The 27,308-nt window shown below is 39.9% G+C and overlaps 1 protein-coding gene across 2 annotated transcripts in view; it reads left to right on the top strand.

Annotated features, from left to right (window-relative positions):
• The window catches only part of LOC119225135 (CUB and sushi domain-containing protein 1-like), a 282,822-nt gene that overhangs the window by 87,271 nt on the left and 168,243 nt on the right, over positions 1–27,308 (top strand). For both annotated transcript variants that reach the window (XM_037482822.2, XM_037482815.2), the window contains exon 3: positions 7,319–7,431. In XM_037482822.2, the coding sequence (XP_037338719.2) occupies positions 7,319–7,431 (113 nt within the window). The remainder of the gene's footprint in view (positions 1–7,318; positions 7,432–27,308) is intronic.

Here is a 27,308-nt window from a genome sequence, read left to right as displayed (position 1 = left end):
GTTAATTATTGTATGTGTATATGTATGTGAGCGGTGGAGTTCGGCCCGCATGGAACAGTAAAATGACGCCGTCTTGTTCCCCCCATCGAGGTCCGTCCACACGCATCACCCTTAAAACTGGGAAACTAAAACCTAAGAAGAATTGAAGTATAATAATGGTGGTTAAATGAAACACAAGCGCAGGGATTTCATTATTTGCGTTGCATTGAATAAAACTCACATTTAACTAATCATCCTTCATCGGATCTCCGTAACAGCTTCGCTTTGGATTTGGTGATTGTTGTAAATGAATGTCTACCATAGCGTTCATGTATTATTCCATTCATTATTTAAGTTTATTGAGATTGCATTTTTTCTGTTGTTAAGGGATTTCATCTGCTGAAATTAATGGTTTGGATTGATATGTATGAACTATTGCATTCATTTTTGTTTCACACATGTCTATACACACGAACACCCGCTCCGGTAGATCGACAGTGTTGGGCTGGGATTCCTGCTTTAAGCACAGTATGAGGGGATTGCGCACCAGGGTGTTGCTTGGGGACTCTAGAAAATCAGCAGGGGTTTTAGCCTCTCATCGTACAAATCAAATGCCACCCGCTGCCAAAGTGCCCTCGAGCCAGGCACTCAACTCCATACAACAATGAGGAGCTCCTTACAACAGTGCAGCAGTATCTATTGGATCCTGTGTGTAACTTTCACTTCTGTGATTTTGTGTCTGTGTGTGTGTGTGTGTGTATATGTGTTCATGTATCTCGGTATGCACTAAATACTCTGTCATGGCCAAAGAGTTCAATTTTTTCTTCAGAAAGAGGTCTCTCTTGTTTTTCCCATTGAAATCTGTTCAAAGCTGTGGAAATGCATCTTTCCTAAGATATCTATTTAAACTTCTTTTTTCAAAAAGATCCTTAAATATGTTAATTATACTAAGTGTTCATACATTTTCTTTTAATTTAAGTCATTTTAAGGCTACGGTAGCCAGCCCAGGGCAAATAGTTCAATAGCCACGGGTGAATTTAGCCAGTGAAGAAATGATCTATTAAGTTAGTATCTGATTTATGTGCTGCACATTATGACATTTACCACAATATTTTCTATTCATACGGTAATTTGATGTAAACTTCATGTTTCCCTGAAAAGGTCTCCATGGATTTTTCATAAATAAATCCTACTGGGGGTTTAAAGTAGGAACTACAAGGGTCCCAAATGACTACAGTAGTGGGTATTAAGTGTTAACACAGAGAGAAACCACAAAAGGAGAAAATGCCCATCTTGCCGAGGGCACTTTTTCGTGTTTTTACTTTAGCAGCACATGGAGAGAAAAGAAGCTCAGGGTGTTTTTTGTATCCCTGTATAGCTTCACAATTTTCCAAAAACTCAATCCTTTTGTTCCAGGAGATTTATGCGGTATATATTTATACTACCCTTGTTAACAGATTTACTCAGACACTGTGAACACATTTATACCACCTTATTTCCCCCACCCACTGTCGACAGTTTGTACAGGGAACGCCAACAAGTAATCCAGCAATATAAAACATTTTAACTTAGTGTACTAAGCTGGTTTTCTGCTATTTTTCTTTTGCGGTTTTTATAGGATATCAAAAATAGTCTCCACTGAAATATACGCTCGGTCATCGTTTTCAGTATGTTCACCTCTATTCGAGGTGTCTTCCATCATTTACTGCTTTTTCTTTCTCTCGCTCAGTGTCTGTCTTCTCCATAACAAGCGCTTCTCGTCTATCCATTTACACGGAGCGGTGTTGTGCCACTGATGGACCGGTGCTCCAGCAGACAGACTGAAAAAATGAATTACACTCCCAGAATGACAGCTTGAGACAAATAGTTTGAGCCAGGGGCATGCATCTACTGTACAAGTCGCAGGTCTATCTTGTGCTGGCAACAACAAGCCAAATGCTCTGCAAGATGGAAAAGAGTATTAGTTTGACGAGGTTACGTTGGGGTTTTTTTTCTCTGGTTAGTCAGATTGTTTATCTTGATGTCAGAGCCAATACAAATATTAGCATCCAAAGATATAACACGCTAATTTCTATTTTAAAAGTCAGCTTTTTGGACTAAAAGAAAGCTGCTCCTATTCTCTTGTGGACAGTGGTGTTGTGTCACAATTGCTGAATGGATTTGCATTGTTTTCATAGATACAGTGGTCATGGATGTTACTGAAGTATGTTCGAAACAACTAACAAAATGTGGTGATATTATTATTATTATTATGGAGCATCTAGAAATGCTACCTGATTTGACAGCAATTTTGATTAATTTCCAGCAGAAAATGTGGAAACATAAAAACGTATTTGCAGTTTTGCAAGTGGTGCTTCTTCCTTAACAACTATATTTTGGTCCCACGGTAAAATAAAGTGATTAAGGCTCTGTGAGCAGCCATTGGAAAGATGACATGGACAGTCCCAGTCCGGTCTATTTTTTTCTCACTTAATTTAGTCCTCATGTTCTTCACCTGTGAGCTTCCCATCACAGCTGTCTCTTCTGTACTCACCTTGTCAGCATTTCCCCTTCTGGCCGACTTTAGCCGGCAGCGGCCTGTTCTCAGGCTTTTGTCCGCGCCTGTGAGGTGTTGACATCCCCAAGATGCAAACTGCCATGTGTAGCTATAATTGATATAGATTGCAATGGCTGAGACTAGAAAACAGTGCATGGATTATAATGAAAAAATGTTGAATTATATGAAGTCAGTACTTGTGAATATCAACCTTAATCCATAAAGAGAGAAGAGATAAACGTCAGAAGTTCGATACCACATATGTCATACAAAACTGAGTGAGAGAACGTGCACTGTAGTTTGTAGTGAAAATATTATTTAACAATTAAATGGTGCATTTAGATTTTTTAAATCTCTTTTTTATGTTCCTTATTCAATTAAAATTAAACAAAATCTCTGAATTTGTGCAGATGGCCGAACCTAAGTTTACGTTAACATTCACACACTCCTCTCAGTGCAACACACCTCCGTCACACACTTCTTAATCACAGTGTGTACTTAAGCCTTCAGGGCATTGCTCTCTTGCTCCATGCCAGCTGACACCTAACTCACCCTAAAGCAACAGTATGCTGTCACTAGCTACTAGCGCTGCCACTGATGCATAAAGAATGTCAAAAGCCACACCTTCATCTCCACACACCACCTACACCCTCACTTGGGAAAGTATCCTTTCCCCCCACTACCTCCTTACTCTTTCTTTGGGGATGGAGTGACCAGGACATAGTTAGCACTTAATATCTAGGTTTTATATATTTTACACTAAAGCGTCTATTGCACCTGAGTTGATTCACTGAAATACACTGAATTGCAGATTTTTTTTTTTTCAACCAACTTTATCAAAAGCTGAGTCATCAAAATTTTTGCGCTTGGTATGCAGGTTGTCAGACAAATTGCCAGGACATGCTTAAAGGTCATCAAGCTTTAAACTAGATGTTTATTTGCAGACTGGAAAGTGTGAAATATCAATATCAAATAGATTTGCCAATAAATACACAAATGACCATGGCAATCCTCTCTTATGAATCCTATTGTTGTGAAGAACAACACATTTTACAACAAAATGCTAATAACTTGTTAAGTTGTATTATCTTGTGTGAACAGTAACATTAAGATTCATTGTCCTTGAAAAATGGTCATAGGTGATAAAAAAAATACACTGATGCTATTTCTCAATACCACGGTATGCTTTCTTACTGCACTATCCTAAAATCTAACTTTTAGCCTTTTAAGACCCCGACAAAAGCCTACATGCCTGCAGTGTGATACACTGTTAAACAGGCGGATGCAGATGGGCAGTCAGACAGATGGACGGAGCAACAGGAAGGGTCACGGGCAAGCTGGCCGGGTGGGCGGCCCGCTCTGTAGGCCGGCGGTGTGGGATCACTGAGGGGCTGCCCGATTACATAAGCCGGTTGACTGTTTGGACAGTTGACCGTTGGACGATCAACCCGGCTCACTTATTTTTGTATAAATGTCAAACAGCTTTAGGATCAGTATGCTGGCCTGATTGGGAAGAAGAGCGAGATGGAAAAAAAAAAAAAAAGAAGGGAGAGGAGGAAATGCGTCAGACAGAGAGAGAGAGAGAGAGAGAGAGAGACAGACACATAGGGAAACAGAGCTAGACAGGGACATAGCATCATGTCGGTCCATCAGTACAGTGACAGCGAGGCGATTACTGCTTATTACCGGAATGACTGACTGAGTGATCTGATTTATGTGCATGAGAGTGTGTTGCAGCATCATTTTATTATACCCAGAGACAGACGGAAAAGGCATAATAATGCATATGTTCAAGCATACACAATGTGTTTAACTTAAAATGTACATACTTTTTTACAGCTATTGGGGGTTTAAGACCATTGCTTTGAGTGTATGAGCAATATTTAATTGCAATTCTTTCCCATTAAATACGTAATTAATAAAAAGAATGATTTTAACAAGTATTGGTCCAGGCTGATGCCACTTTCTTTAAAAGCCTTCACAAACAGATTCACCTCTGCGGTTTTCAGTAGCACCCAAAGTTGCTATAAAAAGCCAAATCAATCGAAGTCTCATACATACCTGTCAACCAGTTCTTAAATGTCTGATTAACAATTCAACTTGGCCCCAAGAAGAAGTGCTCTTGAAAGTTCACAGGCCAATGAAATAAAACAAAATGAAGGATCACAATAAGGACTTTTATCTACATCCATTGGTCTACATTGAAATATTCACGTGAGCATGCAACTGCTGTCTCTTTTGTGCCAAGATGGTGATTTATTACAGCCTGTGACCAAGCAATACTGTCGGGTTAAGAAAAATGGGAGGTAGACTAAAAATGCAGGAAATGTATGTCCCACTGCCAGAGAAAGAAACGCCAATACAACGTCACCCGTAGAACCTAAAAAATATACAGAATATACCCTTAACATTTAATGAGATGGATAAAACCTCGTTAGATGATTTGCTACTATCACAATATTTTTCCATATATGTTAATTTAGATTTTGAGACAATATATATATATAATATGGAACCATTGCCATTGGTGCTTTCACAAAATTTAACACAGTGCATTTTTTGTGAATTATCATTTGTGCTATAAAAATTGAATAAGATTCTCACTCACAAACTTTTCAAATCTCTCACATTAAAATAGGTAATAAAAAATAGATTCGCATGAATAGAAAAATCATGTCAATAGTAAATTACATTTTTGTAGAACAATGGATGATAATTATAATTAGCATGTTCCACCCTCTACTGTCGCACCCAGCAGTTAAATGACTTCCTCAACAATGAAACTTTACAATACGTTGTGACAGACAGCAAAGAAATGATCTTATTTCCACCTTTTGGAGGCCTTTTCCCTTCCGCTGCGTTCCCGCGTCTCGCCCTCACGTTTCCATTCTGTCCCTCCATCTCCCTCCTCTTTTCTACTCCTCTCTCTTTGACACTTTTTGTGTCCTTCCCACTTTTCTTCTTGTCTGTCCTTTTCGTCCTTGCTGTAAGGACAGATAATTTAAATACTTATTTTTTTGTCACAGTCCCTCTTTATTTTACTCTCCTTTTGGTTCAATGGCTCACGCTTTTTTATCTATTCTACTTCTTTTCCCTTTTATCTTTATTCCCCCCCAAAAATCCTCCATTCCGCCTCTCTCCCTTGTTTTTTTTCACCAGCCAACCCTTCAGTTGACCCAATGTATCTTTCGATTAAATACAAAACATTTGTTGAAAATGACTGCCACTTATTTAGAGACCAAATGCTTTGTTGCCAAGCCTTAAAACCTGTGTCGAGGTTTGTCTCCTTGCGTTCCCCTTATATTTTTTGTCTCCTCGGCGTTGTATACTTTTGTGGTTGCAGAGAACCGAGGACAATTGTATAATAAAAACCTATTCGAAACAATTGAAAAATCCAAAGGACAAATTGATTAATCCAAACTATGTTTTGTACATTGCTACTGTAATCACTGCTTGTCGTGGTCTGGTCACAGGGGGCAGCAGGCAAATCAAGGCAGCCAAGGAGTCCCTCATTCACGCTCAGCTCCTCTTCATGGGATCATTCGCAGGCCAGATAGAAAGCTCCCCCAGCGGGGGGGTTTTCTCCGTCCCAAGGTCTCCTTGCACTGTCCAAAAAAAAATCCAGAGCGAGCGATCCACAGGCCTTTTAACCAGATATGTCAATCATCTCAGCTGGAAGTCTTCCATTGAAAATAGCAGTGCTTCTGGTGTTTTGTTTTTCCCACCCAGAGCTTTGGGAGGATGATTTGGGTTTCAGAACTGTAGATATATTGGGAACATGATAACAACCATATAAATTCTCAAGATGTATGAGCAGCAATGGACCATGTCCTGTGCGTGTTGCAATCCAAGCTCATCTGTGCGTTGTTTAATACTTTTGTGTCTTCTAGTGCATGTGAGTGTGCACCACTGGGCAGCTCATTGTGTTGAGGTTGCATTTTAGCTTTGCTGCTGCAAAGTTTTTTTCTTTCAGAAGCGGTAACTCGCGTATGATATACAGTACATGTATGATATTGAATCTTTGTGGAGCTTAAGATGAGAACATTAAGGTTTGAATGAGGGACCCTGGCTGTGACAAAATAAGGATATATGGAAACAACTTTTTTAGTTATTTTCAGTGCTTGCCATTGGAACAGACTATTAGATTGTGTTCCAATGAAATTACATTTTTTAAAGGGAAATTGATGGTCATGAATCAGAACTGTTTCTATCCGCAGGGACGGCAAAGATCAACACAAAAGGAATTATTACCCTTATGGTTGCTTTGAGCTGCATCTCTGACTACAGCATTTTCTAACTTTAATCGAACAAGTTTATTTATGTGGCTCATACTCACTTAATTTTGGAAATGATTTTCAATGCCAGGAATCCTAGTCACATAAGTATTCAGTTCTCTATTGCATTGTTTCTCTGTTATACAATTGCGTTCACTGACATTACGCTGGCTTCTTTCTGTGCAGTGAAGTCAATACACGATTCATCTATTGCAATTCCTGCTAGTTCAGCTTTTTGTTACAGTATCCCTTTTCTCCTCACTTAATCTTTTAAACATTACCTCTCAAATAAGAATCACAGAGCCGTATCTGGGTCAAACAACACCCGACTTTTCCTACTGCAAGAGTTTCACTGTTAATGGGTAAATAATTCCATTACATCATGTTTGTCTGGAATCTGTAGGAATTTCGATCCTGATTCATGGCTGCAACTCTGAATACGATTATAGTTCACATTCATGTGTATTTAGTTATGTTTCATGTGTGATCCCAACGTGTTTTGTTGAATTTTTTTTTGCTTTTTTTTCAGGTTGTCAGGATTCATGCAGCCCTCGCCTTTAGTCAGCAGTGGATCCATTTTGGCCTTGTGGTTTACCACAGACTTTGCTGTCAGCGCACAGGGCTTCAAAGCTGTATACGAAGGTAAGGCAATGTGTGACATACATAGGGATGTCTAATCGCTGGCCTAGTACTTGCAAGGTCGTTGACCCGATTCACAAGTTTGTATAACAGTGAGCGTTAATAAGTACATTAAAGGCCTGGCGTGTAAGATTTAGCGCCATCTAGTGGTTGGTTGCAGATTACAACCAAGTACCCCTCAGCGCCTCCCTCCTTCCCTGCTTGTTGGAGAATTAGTGTGTAAATTCTCTTTAGGATTTGAGTACAGCTAGAAGCTACTCCCATCAATACCCTGCTTTGCTACATGACTGAATAATTGCCTCAAGAAACATTTCTATAATTTAAAGAGACAAATGAATTCAGAACAGGATAAGAAATCTAAACATTGTTTAGAGAGCAGCTATATAGTTAAAAGCACCAAAGTCACTGTGTAAAATGACTAATTCCTGGAGAAATCTATAACACTTTTGAGTGAGGTTTTAAAAAAATGAACAACACAGACATCCATCAGTTTCAGTCATTCCTCCTGTCTTCTCTCCACCTGGATGCTTTGTCTCAGCCAGCAAAGACGTTTACAGAAATGGGCTCTTGGACAATTGGCCGTTGTGTGTGTGTGTGTGTGTGTGTGTGTGTGTGTGTGCTATTGTTTATGCATTTGTGTAGGTAAAGGAGCACAGCCGAGCAGAGGGCGCAGAACAAATGCTCTAATTTTCTAAGCTCTGGATTAGACTATCATTTTTTGTTTCAGGTACACTTATTACAAAACAGTTATAAATATCATATTCCATTGTTGCCGGTGAATTGCCATAAATATGACACAAGTTTTCACAACAAGCATTTTAAGGAACCACTTCACATATTTATTTTGATAAAGATGACAGGATAGTTGGAGGTGCTTGAGAAGGACTTTGATGACATGGTTGGAGCTGATGACGATGTTCCACACCATAGGAGTTTCTTTTGATGAGTTGGTATTTAATCTGGGTTATCATGGTGTATCAACTGCAACTTGTATTGTCATTGTTTATCTTTAGATCAATCTGTTGGTGTTCCTTTGGGGTCAAAAAATAAAAAGTCTCACTGTGATAATAATAATAATAATAAGATAATATATAGCAGAGAGATCCAAGAGGGCGAAGACTTATTTTGATCAAAATATTGGGAACCACAATACCGTATCTATGTGATATTTTTATTTCTACAGAGAGAGATACGTTTTCAGTTCACTCATGTTGCCTCTTGGGAAGCGACATGAATTCTGAGCCTGACCTTTTGAAGATGCACAAACGCACATAAACACATACACAGATTAAAGTACTTACACACACTATGTTCCACTACGCTTGCATAACAGTTCATCTATGAATCATGACGTCTAAATACCAAAGACTAATTCAAGAAAACATATATAAACTCTTCCTCCCTTTTCTGAAATACGCCAATGTGTTTAAGTGTTTTATCTTCATCACCAATGCATATTGTCTGAGTCTTTGTGTATGTATATTCGTAGAGGTCTGGCATTTGTGTGTTTGTTAAAAAGACACCTGACCTTTTTCCAGGTAGGGCCAGTGAGTACTTTGTCTTCATTTTTTCTTTCCGTGGTTCCGTTTCACATCTGCGGGGACCATTAAGTGTGTTTGTTGCCTCAGGAGCAACTGTGATTGTGTGTTCATTTGTGCAAATGTAAATGTGGCTTGTGAATGTATGTGTGTGTGTATGTGGGTTTGTTTGTGTGTTTGTGTTGCTTTATCTTGCATTGAATTCCTAAACATCAAACATTCATGATTCATGTCTGTGTGTCAATGTGTGCGTGGTTGTGTGTATATTGCTTTATCTTTGTGTCTGTAGGCATAACGGCGCTTTTTGAAAGCCAAGACGAATACATGAGAAAGTGAACATTACTCACAATAATGAGAAAAAAAACAGAAATCATATCATATTTTATTCTGAGAGAAGTTAATGTGATTGTTTTTTTTTCCAAATGATTGTATATTACAAATGAGAATCAAACAATGGGCACACAGCATATCGTTTGGCACAGATAAAACTATTTACCAACACAACGTATTTGTGCAAAGAGGTTTTAGGGAGTGGTTCTGACATTGCAACTTGAATACTTTATTCAGATATACTCGTTCACCAAGACCGCTAATACACCATCTTATACCATCCCAGTCATGGCTTTTTGACTTGTGAAGCTAAAATTCTTCAGCTTCAGAAAGACAGAGACTAAGTTGTCATTTTAAACAAGGTGGGATCAGCTGTGTGACTGCGATCCAAAGGCAGATCCAACATTCAGCTACAGTGTGGAAAAGTTGTTAGAATCTGCAGAGTTTTGTATATTGAACTTTATGTTCTTTTATTTGTTCTTTGACCTCAATCTCTGTTTCATATATTTTGCATTTATTACTTATAAACTATATGAAAAAAAGGAACTGGGTATTGGTAACAGGGTCATGAACTTGAATTCACAACCAACTAAATTCTGAAGTTTCATCACATGCATGAGCACATTTGTGCCCCCAAATCAGTTCCCTTGCATTTGACAGGCTGACGGTGAACAGATCACCATCCAGGACCAAAGTCCACATGGGCTCAGTCTTCAGGTCCATGAGGAGGAAATTTGGGTTCAGCTTTGTGATCACATAACCGATACTCCTCTCCAGTATCTATGCACTTTAAAGTTGCATTCATAGTCAATATGTTCTTCATGCATTAAATCACATGTCTTGTCTGTGTTTTTATTTGTATGTTGTCCCTGATGTCATTAGAGCTTCATGCTGCCGTCGTATGTCCCTGTGGAATAAAAATAATCCTATAAAATAACCCAAAAAACAGTTTGACACGACGACAACTGTATTATCTTCTCTTTTATTATTCCTGTATTATTATTCTATTATCTGTTCCTAATTACATAATCTTTACATATTCATTTGAACATATTCAAACTTTGAACAACAATAAGATCAGCTCTGCAAGACGAGACAACCATCAATTAATTTCCCATGGATAGGGAGGGAGAGAGAGAGAGAGAGCGAGAGAGAGGGAGAGAGACACAATTCCTACTGCAAACAATAATAATCAAATAAATGACAATACAATTACATTTTATTTGTTGCTCAGAGATAATTTGGTGAGTGAAAACGCTTCAAGTTTTGAAAGATTAAGCCCTGGTTTGTCCACTAGGACTCAGCGATGTTGTGTTTTTTTAATGTAAGGGATTTGTCGGTTTATAGTCCTGCTGCAGCTGGGAGCTTTACATGTCGTTGGCACTAATAGAAGGCTAAAAGTCCTAAATATTTGGAGCTTTGAGGGAAAGATTGCCTGCCCTCAAATGAGTTTGAAATTGTCGTTAAGCAACTCAAAGCATGACTAGCTTTCCTTGGTGCATTTCTTAGGTGCTGCTACTTATAAAAAGAAACCCTGTGGACTTACTTCCTTGTTCACAAAAGTGACTGAACTGCAAAAAATGTAAAAACTGAATGAAAGGGACACTGGTCCGTAAATTGAGTTCCTCTTAAAAAAGAAATATAAATGAGTCAGAACTCTTTCACATTAGAATACATTAAGTTGGGAAACTTGTTGAAGAGCATATTGGTCGAGATTAATTGCCAAATGAAATAATCGCTTCAAAAGTGGTGTGCACTTTCATTAATGCTAACACACACAAATAAGGTGCTCTTTAAATAAGCTACAGAGTAGCAGTTAAACTATTTCTTGTAAATCAAAAACTCGTTCTATCTAGTCGGTTAGAGCAAAACAACTTCCAGTATATCAGGAATATTACCCGAGTAAAGTCTGTATTTAAAACACAACAGTAGTGGTTCAAAATATTTTTTTAGCTTTTGACAGTATTTTACAAAATAAAAAAGATGTACAAAATATGTTTATAATAGGTGTGAATGGGTGAATGACATGTAATGTTTCAACCTGTATACACATGACCATGTTACTAATTATTTCCAGTATGCTTTACTAAACAAGAATAGAAGACTAAACAAGATAACTTATTTTATTATAAAGAGTTAGTCAGTTACAATATGTACTACATCAGTTAATGTGTGTGTGTGTGTGTGTGTGTGTGTGTGCTTAAGAGAGTGAGATTGCTGACTCTGAGCACCACCTTTAGCATCACGACTCAGTGAGAACATCATCTTCTCAGTCTCACCCCCCCCCCTCCCCAAACCCACACGTGCACTCTGAGGGAAAGAGGCCGAGTGTACGTTTCTCAGTCTCTAGGCTAGTTGCAGATTTCCTCTCCCGTTGAGGGGCTTCTTTGAAAAAACACGACTTGGAGAGCCTTAAAAGGGACTTTGCACATTAAACCAGGCACACACACACACACACACGCGCACACATACTCAAGCACAAACATATGCGCATGCACATGCATACACAGCTGTTGGAGATTACAAAGGGATCACTGGAAAAGCATTACAGGGAGAATAATGATAAGAAGATGTGAATACGGAAGAGGGAGGAAAGAGCGAAGCCCGCCTGTTTGTATGTGTATATGTGCACGTCCCAGTGCATGTCATACGGGTCATAGTCATTTATTTCTGTACTCCTGTCTTGTTGTAATGGTAATACTCGACCTCCGTCACCACTATGTATAGTTTCTAATTGGGTGCCAGTTTTGCACTGCATTACAACATGTAATATGTGAGTGCCCATGCCTGAATGTGTGTGTGTGTATCTGTAAAATTGCAGGAAGTACATCCCCTCTGGTGTTGGCTTCTCTCTCTCACTCTCTTTCTCTCTCTATCCTTCTGTCTGCTGTGTAGACTGGTGTGGAATCCATTAGGAACACTTCTAGGAGCTTCCAAATCTTAGTGACTAGATGCAAGGCTTTGGACAGGCTGTGGCCAGAGCCCCTCAGAGCCACAGAGGCTGGAATAAATGCAAAAAGATCGCAGCCTCCTGCTCCACAACTGTGGGTCCTTGGACATGATGTTACACTTACATTACATTACATGTCATTTAGCTGACGCTTTTAGCCAAAGCGACTGACACTTAGAAAATACTTTGCGGTGTCTTTATTGCATTTATCTCAGAAGGCTTCAAAATGGCCAATTACATAAAATGTCACTACTGTGGGAAAAAATTGAATATTTACTTAAAGGTTTTGATAGAACATTTTAAGGGTGGTTTTCAAATGAAGGGTTTGGGTGTGGTTTGGATAATAAAAGTATGTTAAACACTTCATTGTTTATTGTGCTGTAGATATACCTTACCTAAAAACCAGTTATAGTCATCATTTATAAGTCATATTTTTCCATTGTGCAGGCCAAATCACAATTGCGATGTGTTTTGTGTCCTTCTGAAAGCTCAAAGAGAAGTTGAGGGGTCTTAACCAATTACTATAGATACAAAAATAAGTTTAAAAATAAATAAAGGCAGCATATTGTTGTAAGTGATAGTAGTCTGTGTGCAGATTGCTCTTCATAAAGCGAGCCTGAAAAATTGCTATCTATTTTAATTTCCTCTTTAAGGGATAGTGTGAGTGCATGCAGCATAAGGCGGTGGTGCGCCCGTGGTTTGGAGAAGCCGACGGGGATTACCAGCACCGGAGCAGACAAAGCACTGCTGTGGACGAGGGCAGGCAGCAAAACATTTTAACCACCTCACAATGGCACACCGAAAGAAAGTGTGAGCTAAATATATATATATATCACTTTGAGTGGTTTATCAAACCGACAGACAATCCTTTATTTATTATATTATTTTGATGGGTTTTTGGCATGCTGCTGTTCCCGTCCACTGAACTTGGCCGTATGTAAATCCAATTAGAGTTAAAAAAAACGATCGGGCCAAAACTGCATCAGGTTCAGATCTAGAGGTTCAGAGATCATCGGCCAATGTCGTGTATTCATGAAGGCAAATTGGTTTAAGAAGTCGTTACGTTAACTTCGAATATCACACGTTTCGTTATACCTTTGAAACAGTGTGGATAGTTTAATCACCAGTAACAATTACATTTCTGTTTCTGAACATGCTGTAACTGCTGTTCTATGTTTAGCATTCATAGAATTATGATGTAACTGTTTTCATTTGGTCTGAGAATTACTGAGCTTTTAAATTTGGTTACATCAACACAGACTCAATTAATCTTAAGTAAAGGTTACAGGGTAAACAAGTCTCAATCATTCTAACAGCAAATGAATTCATTTGAATTTCCTTTTGATTAGCTTGTTGAATCCATTAGTATGTATACTGATGAAATGGGTTATATATAGTTGTAGAATATTAGCTGTTTAGAGTTCAACTGGTTTTACATGACTGAAACTAACAGGCTTGGTAATATAAAGAAAATTGCTTTGATGCATATAATAGGATGTGTTATAGTAGAACACGCTTGTGCGCGTACACATAATTGCAGGAGTTTTCTATGGGTTTTTATGAACACATACACTATTCCACCCCATAAACTAAAATTATGCTGCTTCCAACTAATACGAATAATTCATCAACACTTAAAAAGTTGCTTTGTACCTTTGAAAAGTGTTGTTTTCTGTGACATTTACTGCATTTCTATTTGACCAATCCAGAGCTCATTTTAGCCCTCTATTGACCTGTTATCCCTTGCTGCTAATAGTGTGTCTGTGCTCTTCATTGAGAATAATAGGTCGGCATGTTTAGTCAAAGCCAATAGATTCAGCAGGGAAGCTTCTTAGAGAAAACACAGCAAATCATTAAAGGAAGGAAGGACGGACAACGGGGGGATTTTTTAACTTGGATACAAATGTATGTGTCTGTCTGTGTGTGTGTGTGTGTGTGTGTGTGTGAGAGTGAGTGAGGGTGTCTGTGAGAGAGTGTGTGTGTCTCTGCTGACGAGATAAAGCGAGCAAAAGAGCGACGGAAAGGTAGAAGCCGTCTGTTTAACCATTAATCCATATCGACTGGAACGCCACAGGAAGCTCTTCGCTGTGGGAGTGTGTTTTATAACACTATTGTTACTGACGCTAGCAGCAGTCAGCTACATCGATTTAAGCAGCAATGTCAACCGTCCCGCTCTGTGCCTGTGTGTGTGTGTGTGTGTGTGTGTGTCAATGGAGCGGTAGTGGAGGTGTGTTCAAAGGTGAGGCCAGTGTCGTCAAAGCATGTTGCCGGAGTGAAGACACTTGCATTTCTCACCTGGAAAATGTTGTGCACACCCACTGTGATGTTGTGTTGGCTACTCGAAAGAGCAGCTGTAGATTTAGATTTGAGTTTGGGGTAAATAAGATTACTGCCAAACTGTGTCAACATGCTCACCTGAGGACAGCTATTCAGACTTGGAACATATATGCAGCAAATGATCAACTCCAGACTTTCTGATTTTCCAATTGCACACATCAACAAAAGTAGAAAACAAATAAAAAAGGTGGTTGTTTTCATCCATCGTCCAAACTGAGACAGGGTTAGCGTAAGAGAAATATTTTTCTCCTTGTAATTAGTACAAGAATCAAGAAGTCCTTGATCTCTATGTTTTACCAAGTCATTTGGTTTCCAGCCTCATAATAAAGCATCAAATGATCACTTCTTGTTCCAAAATAAACCACTTAAACACATCAACACGGTCATTTTGATGATCTAAATTTATAGAGTTTTATGTTACATTCACAGTAATGCAAGAACTGTAGACGTAATTCTACCGTAAGTAGTAACCGTAATTGAATATTCAGACAACGTGTCTGATGAAGTGCAGAGACATGGTGTGACCACACTGTATTATCCAGGTATTAGCGTTTAAGGGGTAGTTTATCCCTAGTATATATCTTTGAAGCAACCATGTTCACTCTTCTTGTTAACCCCGGGGATGGAAATAATTTACCCTGTGAACTATATACAACCTTTCATCCATCCTATCAAGGTCCAGAACAGATAAACTCATGGAACTATTTCTCACCACCATAAAAACGGTCTTTGAATCTTTTGAACCTTTTGCCACTAACTGATTGAACAACGAGCCTCTCCAACCAGTGGCACTACCACTGGTGCAACTCTAAATTGGATCTGAATATTTGAGGGTGTCCCATTCAGACTGTCGAGGTGGCAAACCTGCCATTAAACACTGAAGTTGATTATTCACTAAGTGGATTTTGAGAGCTACAGACGCTGTAGTGGTATTAATTTTCTCGGAAATACTTCAGTTTCAAGGGCACACAGCCACAGCCTGGAGCTCATTGGTTGATCAGTTGGATCAAAACAATGTGAATCACACAGGTATATTTTTTTAGATGTATTTTATAATGTATGCATATTTTCGCTGACAATCATAAAACAGTCTAACACACATTTAGCATTTCATTATCACATTGCTAACACAAGAGGTTTAATGCATTTAATTAGCTCAAGAAATTTCACCGTTTTGTATCTTGATTTTATCTTTTACTGTGACATGGGACCCCCCGAGTTTAGATTTCCTCATGACAGTCTCTGTCTGAGGTTACAATGCAATTCAGTCTTATTGTAATTTGAATAACCCAATTGGAAATTGGGGTACAGAGATAAAGGATTTCTGTGGCATTGACATATCTCTGTGCACCATGTTATCTTCTGTGTTTCTCTTTATGTGGATAAGCAGAGCTTACAAAATCTGTGGGAGAATCTCCGAGACAGAAAGTGCTCGTGCACTGATTTAAGTTACGCTTTCTCCGGCTCTCGGTGTGGCTTTCAGTTTCTATCTGGCCTTCATGGAGACAGTTACCAAGTGTGGCTGTGCTTCACACCTTGAATCTATAACACATCAGTGCTAACCAAGGGAAGGAGGCAGATTATTATCATCAAACTGTGGTTGTGCCTTGTAACATGGTTCCAGTGAATTTCTTCATACCATTTATAAAAACTCGTTCTCTTGACCAATTGACCCTTTTCTTGTCGTATCATATTCAAGACCTAATAGAGGGTCACATCCTAATACATCCATGAAGTTTCAGATGTTCTGTGTTTTATTTATTTGTTTGCAGATCTGAAGTAGGGTGCTTAATGCAGATGAAGCATGGACTAGATACAGGAGATACACAGTAGGGCACATATTATTGTACATATACAGTTATTTATGCTCTGCGTGGTTAACCTTCATTGTCGATTAACAACCAAACACCAATGTTTACTGACATAAACCATTTGAAAAAAAGGTGTAAAAAAGTTGAGAACAGAGGAAAAGAAGACCAGAAGTGAGAAAAAAGAAACATCAAGGATCAAGAGAAGTGATGAAATAAAGAGAGGAACTGGAGGGTGGACTGGAGTGGAAAGAAGTGCAGACAATCTCTGGACTACCGAGCACTTCTCCAGGCAAGAGAGAACAGGAGAGAGGAGGCAGTGAAAGATAGAAACCATCTGTAGAATCCCAAAGAGAGAATCATTTAAAGTCTCTGCTTGTAAATATAGACGCATGTGATTAAATAAAGTTAGTAGTATCTTGTTCTGCCGACAGATTTTTGTTAATTGGTCAAATTAACGGCATTGCTAAAAAAATACTTGACAAATTCTGTGTTTTTTTTAGCAAAAATGTTCAGTTTGAGCAACAACAAAATAAAGAGAGAAAAAGCAGTGGAAGTGAATGAGGAGATGAATGAGAGGGTAACATAATACATGAAAAGAGTGATGTTAGGAAAAAGAAAAGAGCAATATAAATGACTCTAAGAATCACACTCGCTTGGCTGAACTCGTACCTTTTCCCAGGATGCATTCTGTTTGAGATCCCTAAAAATAGAACCCATTTTTATACACACACGGACCCATAGCTCTCCCTGGGGTGGACTTACTGTCATGCACAATGAGACGTATACACTACGGACACGTACAAACAGACTCAAGGCATCTGGTTGTCTCACATTAACTACCTGCCACAAGTTGTTCATGTTTTTATGGAGAGAAAGGAAGCTCACGGACAGAGAAATGAGAGATAAAGAAAAGGAACAGACACATTAGCACGTTAAATTGTTGCAAAATACCAGCAATGCCGCAACCACGAACACACATATGTCGTGTGCACGCCACGTGACACAGTTGAAGTAATTGAAGTAAGTAAGTGGGGCTGGTGTCTGACAATGGATGAAAGGCACTTGGCATATCGAAACGGTTCGATTGAAATCATGTAACCTGAGTTTTGGTCTTTTGCTTTCAAATTAGTGCAGTGATTACATTCTCAACCTCTAATTGAGCTAAGACAGATTGTCAGGCCCAAGCTTTGGCGTCTATAACCCACTTCAGGCCTTCAGCTTTTTACCAATTGCACTGTCATCATGTTTAAAACAGGGGATGTTCTTTCTATACCCCACACTGTGGAAAATACAGTTGCAGTAGTTTGGGGAAGTAGTTTTCTAATCTAGGTTATTACTGACTCGTTTCCTCAATTTCAATAGTATGGTCTTGTTGAATCCTCGACCTTGTATACATGGCATATTAAACGGTGCTCATGCTGTGCTGCACAGGTCTAAGTTACTTGCTCGGCTCATTGGGGAAACTGCATTGAAATATTCACCATCATTACGTAGCTTTAGAACAACCATAAATGTGTATAAAATAACCTGTGCTTTTTTTCTATTGCCCCCCCTCCCCAACAATATCATCCACTTTGTTATTTCAGGTCAGCTGACCTGTTCTGCTTTAGCTGCAAGGCAACTGTGCCCTTTGAGCTCCCGCTGTGTCTCTGGCGAAAACTGACAAACACAAAGGACTAAATTGTTGCACGCCCCAAAAGACATCCAGCGGGACATGTTTTAACTCAAAACAACATATTGTTCACATGTTCATCTGTTCTTGTGTGTGCAGCTCATGAGGTCACTTGAACAGCTTCTCCTGTGGAAGGATGTGTCGTCCTTTGTACCACTACTGTTATTTCCTTTCTTTGTTTCTTTCTTGCTTTCTGAGTACCTGCCTCTTGATGACTGGTTGTGTGCTGGTGGGATGCGGCTGACTGAATCTTGATTGTACAACATCTTGACAGACAGAACCATCTTTGCATTAGAGGGATGGAAAGTAAAGTGTTTTTTGCCGCTGTGTAGCTCAAGATTGTAAATAATAAAGATATGTGACACACACAAATATTGTATTAGGTTTTCGCAAAAAGCGTTTTTTGAGGAATGATTCCATCAAATAAATGTATTCAAAAGTGAGGCCCTGAGTCTGGGGCCCGATGTTATCCAAGTGTCAGTGGCCCTGCAAATGATTGCACATTGGAGGTAATGAGAATGTGAAAAGCGATACAAAGCGCAGACATCCACTTCTGCCTGCCTGCAGCTTTATTTGCTCACACTCTATCTACCTTTTTATCTTTCAGAAGCACCCTGTCATACCCCTGTGGCTCCATCTCTTTCTCCATCCCACTCGCTCTTTCTTTCGGTCCCCTCCATCTTTCCTTTCCTTTCCTTTTTCATGGGTGGAAGACAACTGGTCTGCTCTGTCATCAGCCCGTTTTCAGGCCGGCAGTTCATGGGCTGTTTGATGTCATGAATCGTGACGGCAAACAGCCCATGAACTGCATACACTTTACAAAAGTAAAGAGGGAAGAATGTTGGTCAATAGGTTGGTAAAGAGTGAGAGCAGATGTGACATGTGTCCTCTACTGAGAAATGACGGGTTGGGTTTGATTTTTTTTCTTAAAGTTTGAATTATCTTGATTTAACATAAGTTATTAGAATTTACATCTGTACTGACATTAGCAAAACAATATTACACATATTTGCATATTAAATGTAAAAGGTGTCATATAAAGGTTACACTGATGCAGTACACTGCGCTTTGAAACAGTTTAACACACTCACCTTATTGGTGGGATCTATTGATTGTGCATCCCTCAGGCTGTTGCAGGCAGATGCATGTTCTGCCACAGGAACTGATGTTTCACCTTTTGGAGGTCACATAAGAAAGTTTAAAATTTGAAAAAAAAAAATGATTTCCCCAAAGTTGAAACATTTTAGTGCAAACTTCTGACAGTGAAGCAGGAGGTGAATCTCTGTCTCTATTTGCCGTGTTGAGCACATACCTGCAGGTCTCTGGGCAACCATACCTGTCAAGTCACCGAGCCCGTATTTCGGTCCGCATCCGTCTCCATCGCCCATCTCTGACACAGCGCGAATATTCAGTCGATTTATATTCTCTGTCTCTCTCTGAATCTCTAGTCTGCCTCTCTGTAGCAAAACAAACACGAGTTATTCTTTCAGGTTGTTCGCCACTTTTTTTTTTACACACTTTAGAAACATCTTAAACTATTATTATTATTATTGTTAAAACAAATTACTTGGTAACACGATTCCCAGATTGCTCAGTCATAATGGGATGATATGCACATGCAGAGAGCAGACCTGATGGATTATCTTCTAACGTAGAAGATAACTGAAGCGCTGTTAGCTATTCTTGCTTTTTTACTGCTGGTGGGCCATATTCAAAAGTGCAGCTGATATTGAGGAGTGATGATTTTTGAGAGGTTGCCTTAACCTTGTCACCGCGATGTAAAAACCTGGCATTCCTGTTTCGGAACGTCGTGACAAACTGATGCAACGTTGACTTTGTTATTCCTGGGTTCCATTTATTTATGTGACACACACATATAGAAGTAGATTTTTTTTTTTAATTCTCTGAATAGTATCAAAAACAATATGTTGTCATGCCAAATTACTAAATTATAAAAAGCATAATATTCACATAAGCTTCTCTGTTAGATTCCCAAACAGACCCTGGTTCAAAAGCATTAACACAGATTATATAAATGCTTCTCTTATAGTATGCTTCTCTTTTAAGGGAAACATAAAAAAGCTAAACAATGCTTCTCCAGACATTATCCCCTTGTTACATTCGAACAATACCCCCGGAGCAGCTTTGGACACTCAGCCAGTCAGTCTGCCAGGAGTCACATCCAGCTGTCAATCTGTCCTGTCATTTACCAATCAGAGCTGCAGGAGCTATAACACAGATGGATTTAGGAAACGCAGCCAGCTCAACACAGAGTTGGTTGACATTGAGAAATTTCTGGATGTTTGGCTCAGCAGCCAGTGCATTTAAGTAGTATTATCCTTTGCCAAATCTATGTGCACGTAGTTATTAAACAAATGGCCTTCTCATCTTTAACCTTTCAAAACTTGGCAATTTTTTTTAAACCTATTTTTTTATGCCACCTTTCTTTCAATAGCTCAAACAAGGAAGATAACACCAATCAGTTTCTAGAGTTGCTGCTAGGATTGCAACTTTGGTGCATTATATTCTGATCTGTGCAATATCCCCACATAACTTCTCTCCACCTCTCAAAATGTGCAATATAACTTCCCCCTTTCCCCTTCTTTCACTATCCAGGAACAGCACACACGACTAGCCTATTTATTAACATTTTCCCTGTACTTTGTTGAACTCATTTTTAAAACTCTAATAGTGTACCTATTACCGCCATTCTTATGTATAGTGTTTTTTAAATGTTCTATATATTCTTCTTATCATAGTGTGTCTTTATTTACTAAACTGTTGACTCTGAGGGAGCCCTGTACAATAATTCCAATGTGTCTTGACTGTAGGTCTATGCACAAAGGGCAAATAAAAACCCTTGAACCATGAACCTTTTGACAACAAAGCGAAAAGATTTGTTCCTCAAAATGTCAGGCTGTTCCTTAACAAATTGGTTTTGCGTTTTTGTCCTTTTTAACCCACAGTTCAGAATCAAAACCCAAAACACAACAAACATACATATGTTAGTAATAAACAAGAAAATATGAAAAAACAACAACAGGAGGAAAATACTAAATAAGATTCAAAGTGTTTATAACTGACTGTCAGCCACACGCTGGAAGTTGACATTCCCTCCCACTGCTGTGTGCCTTACTAAAAGGTATAGTATTTTAAGTGCTGCAGAGTGGCAGCTCTCCTGCCGGCAAGTTTATCTGATTACCTTAATAGAATTCACCACGGTGAAATTTGAACTCTTTGCTGCATCTTCTCCTCGGCCAGCATGCACTCAGAAGGCCTTTGGGTGTGACACTTTGAATAAATGAACAGGATCACGGATAGCACTCTGCCAGAGTGTACTCAGTCTTTGAAAACACCGTTTAAAAAGCTGGAAAGTGTAATGCTGCGTGCCGAAAATAGTTCCAGACCACTTAATGATCCCCCTTTTTAGTAGAAAGTTGAATGTAACTGTCTGATTGAAGAGAGAATTTTGTTTCGTTGTTTGGGAACACGTAGCTGTTTGATCAACAGTTACGGGATCAGACATTAACATGTAAACGTGAAAATGTCGCGTGTCAGGTAGATGCCAGTTGGGGGACAGATTCTGGTTTGATGTCTGAAAAATCCAGTTCTGAAAGGACGAAGCCGCCACGTCTGTGTATGTCTCCCTAATGCATCTGTCCTTCCTCACGTCCTCAGGGTCATTCCCAGTCAGACACATTAACAAGGCTGACGGCACGGACGTCTTGCTCATTGATCAAAACACACACACACACACACACACACACACACACACAAGGTAGCATTAGGTAAAGTCACGCACTGTTTCTCCTTCACCCTCTTTAACGAAGTCTGCAGTCAAGATCCTGTTTATGCTTTTGAAAATATAAAACACCTCTGCATAGTCTTATATAATACACGCAGGTCCTTGATGATTTGCCTCTATTCAAAGGAATATTCTGGGTTTTGTGTGACCACCAGCTGATTCAAATTCTTTGTCAATTAAAACACAGAATATTACTTTGTTCAAGGATCTTTTGCTTTTTTGAAGGGTTCTTGGGCCTCAGAAAGAACTTCAATGAAAAGACTTTGAACAAACTATTGCAGCTCATGTTCAGTCCCTGATTCCAAAGGCCTGGTAGGACAAGAGTACAACAGTATGTGCGACAACAGTTGCGTCTGCTGAACCCATGTTTAATGCTTGCTTGTTTTTTTCGTACAGGTTTTGTGACCACAGTGTCTATATCTGTATATTTGTTTTGGTGCACAGTTAACCTTTTTCATTGACGTGTGCCCGCGGCCAACAAGAAGCCTCTCTTTCTTGCTTTTTGCTGTATTTTTCCCTCATTCTACTGCGGTTCATCCAAGCATGGAGTCACTAAGAAACACGTTGTTGGACGAGAACACATCATAGAGTTTGTGTGTGTGTGTGTGTGTGTCTGTCTGTTTGTTTCTTTGTGTGAGTGTGTTTTTGTGGTCACCAGTTGTGTTGCTTCATGTCTGAGATACAGGTCACTTCCTGCTTACCCAAATGTCGCTTTCTCTCAGCACCAATTACTCACACACACACACAGACAGACACACATACTCACTTGTCTTGCCCTGGGCTGCAATGAGCATATCAGCTGTAACATTCCCTCCACAACTAGAGTGCAACAAAATCACTGACCACAACTCACACTCGCAAATACAACTACACACACGCACGCATACACATTCCACCCGACACTTTCCTGCTGGTTAGGTTGTCGGCCTGTGTTGACAGCTTTCACTGTGGGAACTGAAGTTAGTCAAGGATTATTCTGCTTTGTGTGCGTGTGAGTGTGTGTCTGTGTCGGTGCATGTGGCAACCAAACCAGCAGATTTTCAGCAGTTGCTTGGTTGTTTTCTGCCTGTTCATGCAACAAATCCAATTCCAGGCAGTCGGCAAACCATGGATGTCTATCTAAAAGAATTCTGCCAGCAGAGCCACCGAGGCCAAATTTCAATTTGTAGCTTGTGAAAAGAGATTTAGCTCTTATTGCTTTGCAAATGATTTAAAACAGGAAGTAAAAGAAAATGACACCAAACTACCTGAAACAGTGGGAAACGTTTTGTCGATCTTTTTGGGGCCTTAGCCTAAAGCCTTCACCCCAAGAATGGAGGCATGCCATGGACATTTTTTGTGAAACTAATCTCACTTGAGGATATCCCAACACCATAGATGGACCGCTGGTGTCTTTTGTAGACGTGTTGTTGGACTATATCTGTATCACAGTTTCCTTCAAACCCACTATTGGCTGACAACGCTACACGCAGTCACATTTTCTATCGGTCACCATAATTAATTGTTTTTTAGAGGCTAATACCCTCTTTACTTTCCTGTAGCTTTTCTTGTTTTACATAAAGGTAGCTATGGAGTGTGTGTGTGTGTTTGTGTGCATACGCATATGTGTGCAATGGTTAGATGTCCAGACAGACCAGCCAGCACTGGCCAAGATGATATCTGCTCTCGTCTTCTTCTTCACTCGATCACCATGTCTTGCTCTGTACAGTGTTTTTCTTGTTTGATTGCGTTTCTCTCCAGTGAGTGAAAGAGAAGAGACTGAAAACACACCAATGCGACACGGGCCACAGTTGAAAATTAGCCTGCAAAAACTACTGAAACTTCATCTGCGATGGGACAGGTGCTTAGTAAGAAAAAAAAGAACAGATTCTACATTCAGTCCCCCACTCACATGCAGCGACATGAATCGCTGGTGGCAACATTGATGATTCTACGGTAGCCTCAGCGTGGCAGAGCAGTGCAGAGGATTCATCTACTCCTGAATCTGGAAGGTTGAAGAGGTCGGGCCATCAAGTGCCTCACTGCAAACGTCGGCTCGATTTTAACCGAGACTCGATGCACCCGCCACTTCAATTATTTAACTACATGACTCTCTCTCTGAAAAGCAGGGCGGGTGAAGGGTGAGACTTTGGGATGGAGATGTGGAGGGACACAAACGTAATGATTTTGGGTTCGCCTAATTATTACCTCCATTTCACTGATGATGCTAAAGGAACCATCAGTGTTGAAGCCTTTGCCCGTAAATGGTTCATCAAATCACAGTCTCCCTGCATAGGTAGTCCTGCAACAATGATGTCTAAATGCTATTACATATGCATGGAGAGTGTTAATATTAATGGCCACATTGCTGTCAGCTTTTCAATATTCAGAGCCAGAAAGACAGAGCGGAGGGCGAGAGAGGTCAAGTACTGTGTATTAGAAAAATCGGTGCAAAGGGAAGCTTTACTCTTCACACTTTATGCTAAGTATGTCATATTTTTCCTCAATGAATAATTTCATCACTCATTTAAGGGTAATTATACAGTTTTCTCTTAATAAACACCTCGGTCTGCCTGACGGCACAAACAGGTTTATGTTTAATACCTAAGTGTGCCAGTTACACAGCTGTTGAGTTGCTCGATGGCCCAGACCAGAGATTAGGCAAGGTATCCGGGCAACTGCCCAACCCTTCTTTGTCCCTTAAGCATTATCGCTGGAAGATGTTGAGGAGTGGTTCAGTGGGATGCTCGCGGGATTGATGTGCCTCCAATAGTGGTTAGCTGTCTATTGGGACGTTACCAGTGCAGGAGACAAAGACAAGGGACTTAGCACACCTAGTCTCCTAATCTCGTTACATTGTTCAGAGGTCACGCCTTGGAAATTTACTTCTAACTTGCAACCAAAGTTTACTTGTCTAGGTAGGATTTGATTCCATACCAATAGGATTTGATACCCTCACATTTGGTCACGGGCACATTCTCAATACAGAACACTGTGCAACGTGATTGAATTTGCATGCACCGAAACTATCGCAACTTGTACTCTTTGTACTTCTTACAAAAAAAGAGCAAGTTTGCTGTTAAATTTGATCAAGCTTTTGTGTCTGGTTGAAAGTACGGGGATTTCATTGAATTCTAACCATGCACCGCATTCAGTGGCACACTCTTCCATCATATTAATAGATAATTTGCCAGCTTCCCAGTAAATGGGAACTCATTCAAACACAACCCTCTGCTTGCACATCGTATGCTCCCATCTCATGTGCAGCCCACACACCTCCCAGCACTTCTGTACTGTCTGGGATAAATGACTATATGAAATCTCTAGTTATATATAACCTAACGTCCTTTGACGGTGGAAGTTTATTTTGATGTCAGCCAAAGCATTGAAGCGCCAGGGGTGGAAGCACCAGTATACATTTCTAAAAAAAATACACTCAAAAATTGTTCATGACTTACTGCCAATTTTCAAAAAGGCTGATTTTGCCTCTTATTTGAACCTTGATATGTTTGCCTTCCCTGAGATATTAATATATTACATGGCAGTTGGCTTTTTGTCTTTGCTGTGAGTAGTTTTATGGAGAAACTACTTTCTTTCTAATGAATTACAACCTATTATAGGTTGGACGAGAGGCTCTGGCTTTGCCCCCCTCTCCCCATCATCCATCCCTTCTCTCTGCTCATCCACTCATTTGTGATGTGTCAGTCAGTCAGGGTCTTAGCAAATCAAAGTGTGTGTGCGTGTGTGTGAATGTGTGTGCTATATCTAGCGGAGCCAGCCTCGTGTTAATCTGACGCGCTTGGTTGACGCTCTTCAGTTGAAATTCTGCATGACTCCATGACAATCTCTGCTTAAGCTGAAAGAGAGGACAAAAACCCTCGTGTGTTTGTGTGTGTGTGAGATAGTATGTGTGTGTGTAAGTGTGTGTAATTTATTGTAAAAGAGACACAGCGGGAGCCTGAAGTAAAGAGTGAAAGGCAGAATGCTGAAAAAGGAAATGAGATGGCAATAATTTTAAATATCTGTTCAAAAAGAGGAAGCAACAGTAAGCCTTCGACTTTGTCTTGCGGTTTGTGTATGAGGGTTTAAACTAGGCCATTGTTGGATCAAATATCTTTGTGATGGTCACAGTTTCTCTATATATTGCGGTGCAGGTGTTCTTTGCTTCAAATTAAACTTAATCTACAGTCAGCTGTATGCCATTTCTAATTAATATGTATCTTTTCTACGTTATCTAGAGTACAAGGTAACAAGACTACAATAATAATTTGAGTTTTACCTAAAAACCATTTTAAAGCTGATTTATTGAACCTGAAAAGTGCAGAATGTGCAGCACAGAATGGACACTGAGCACCTCGTCAATCTCCTGTGATTCACAGCGTAACGCTCCTTTTGCAAAGAATTACTAAGGATATCTTTTGAGAATAAAAATGTCACAGCGGTGTGGTGTTGGACCCAAATGCAAAAATAGACCATGAGAGTGAGAGAGAAGAAGGGTTTGCTTCCAGTAAACCAAAGGGGGGTCGATGTTATGAGCAGCTGGGCACCGAGGACGTTGGGGGCCGAGGGTCCGAGACCGAGGGTCGGAGACCGGACGGAGCAAGGCGGGGCAGGCCGACGGCGGATCCGGGAGGACGATCCAAACGCTCTGGGCACAGAAAAGTAAATAAATTGAACAGCTGGAATGCTCAGAAATATTTTTCTACAGAGCATTTGAGAAGGAGCTATACACCGCTATGGTTGTACATTAATCGGGCAAACACTGTCAAGCTGTGGGGTGATGGATGGAAGGCAGCTGGCTTCACTGGTCAACACTCAGGGACCTGTTGATGATTGGTGTTGTGGATGAATTCCACATCAGGATGGCGCTGGTAGAGGACCAGGTCGGAGGCCCCGCCCCCATTCCATGACCACACGTAGGCAACACAGGGGGTGAAGAACTGTGTAACTGATGTAACATTAACCCTGACTTGAACCTCTCTGTAAAGTTGTGTTTGTGCTATGCAGCAGTTTAGATTGTTGGTAAAGACGTTTCAACCTTACAAAAAAACAAGTTTGCAGGATACTGAAATAGGCCGGGTAATTATGGAGCCTCATTGCACTCCTGCTGTCAGCACGCCTCCATTTAATTGCCCTCCAATGCTACTGACCTTAAGCAGGACATCCCAATTCTTCTCAAACATCCCTGATAATTATCCTTGGTGTGGGTTTTTTTTAGGACGAGTGATTAAATGAGCAAAACTGTTGGGGATCCGGTCAGTAATTACACTGAGTAGGGGGGGAGGACACTACAGAAAACTCATTCTGCACACCAAAATATGTCACGCTGTCACCAATTTCACTACATTATACCTGGTTTGTTTCATATTTTGGTCTTTGCTCACCAACAGCATTACTTTTGAGACCTTGAAACCGAATGTGGAAGAATCCGTATCTATTATTTTTGGTTCTGGAGGCA

The sequence above is a fragment of the Pungitius pungitius genome, chromosome 4 (assembly GCF_949316345.1).
Source record: "Pungitius pungitius chromosome 4, fPunPun2.1, whole genome shotgun sequence".
NCBI lineage: Eukaryota > Metazoa > Chordata > Actinopteri > Perciformes > Gasterosteidae > Pungitius > Pungitius pungitius.
This window is presented reverse-complemented; position numbering and strand designations above follow the sequence as displayed.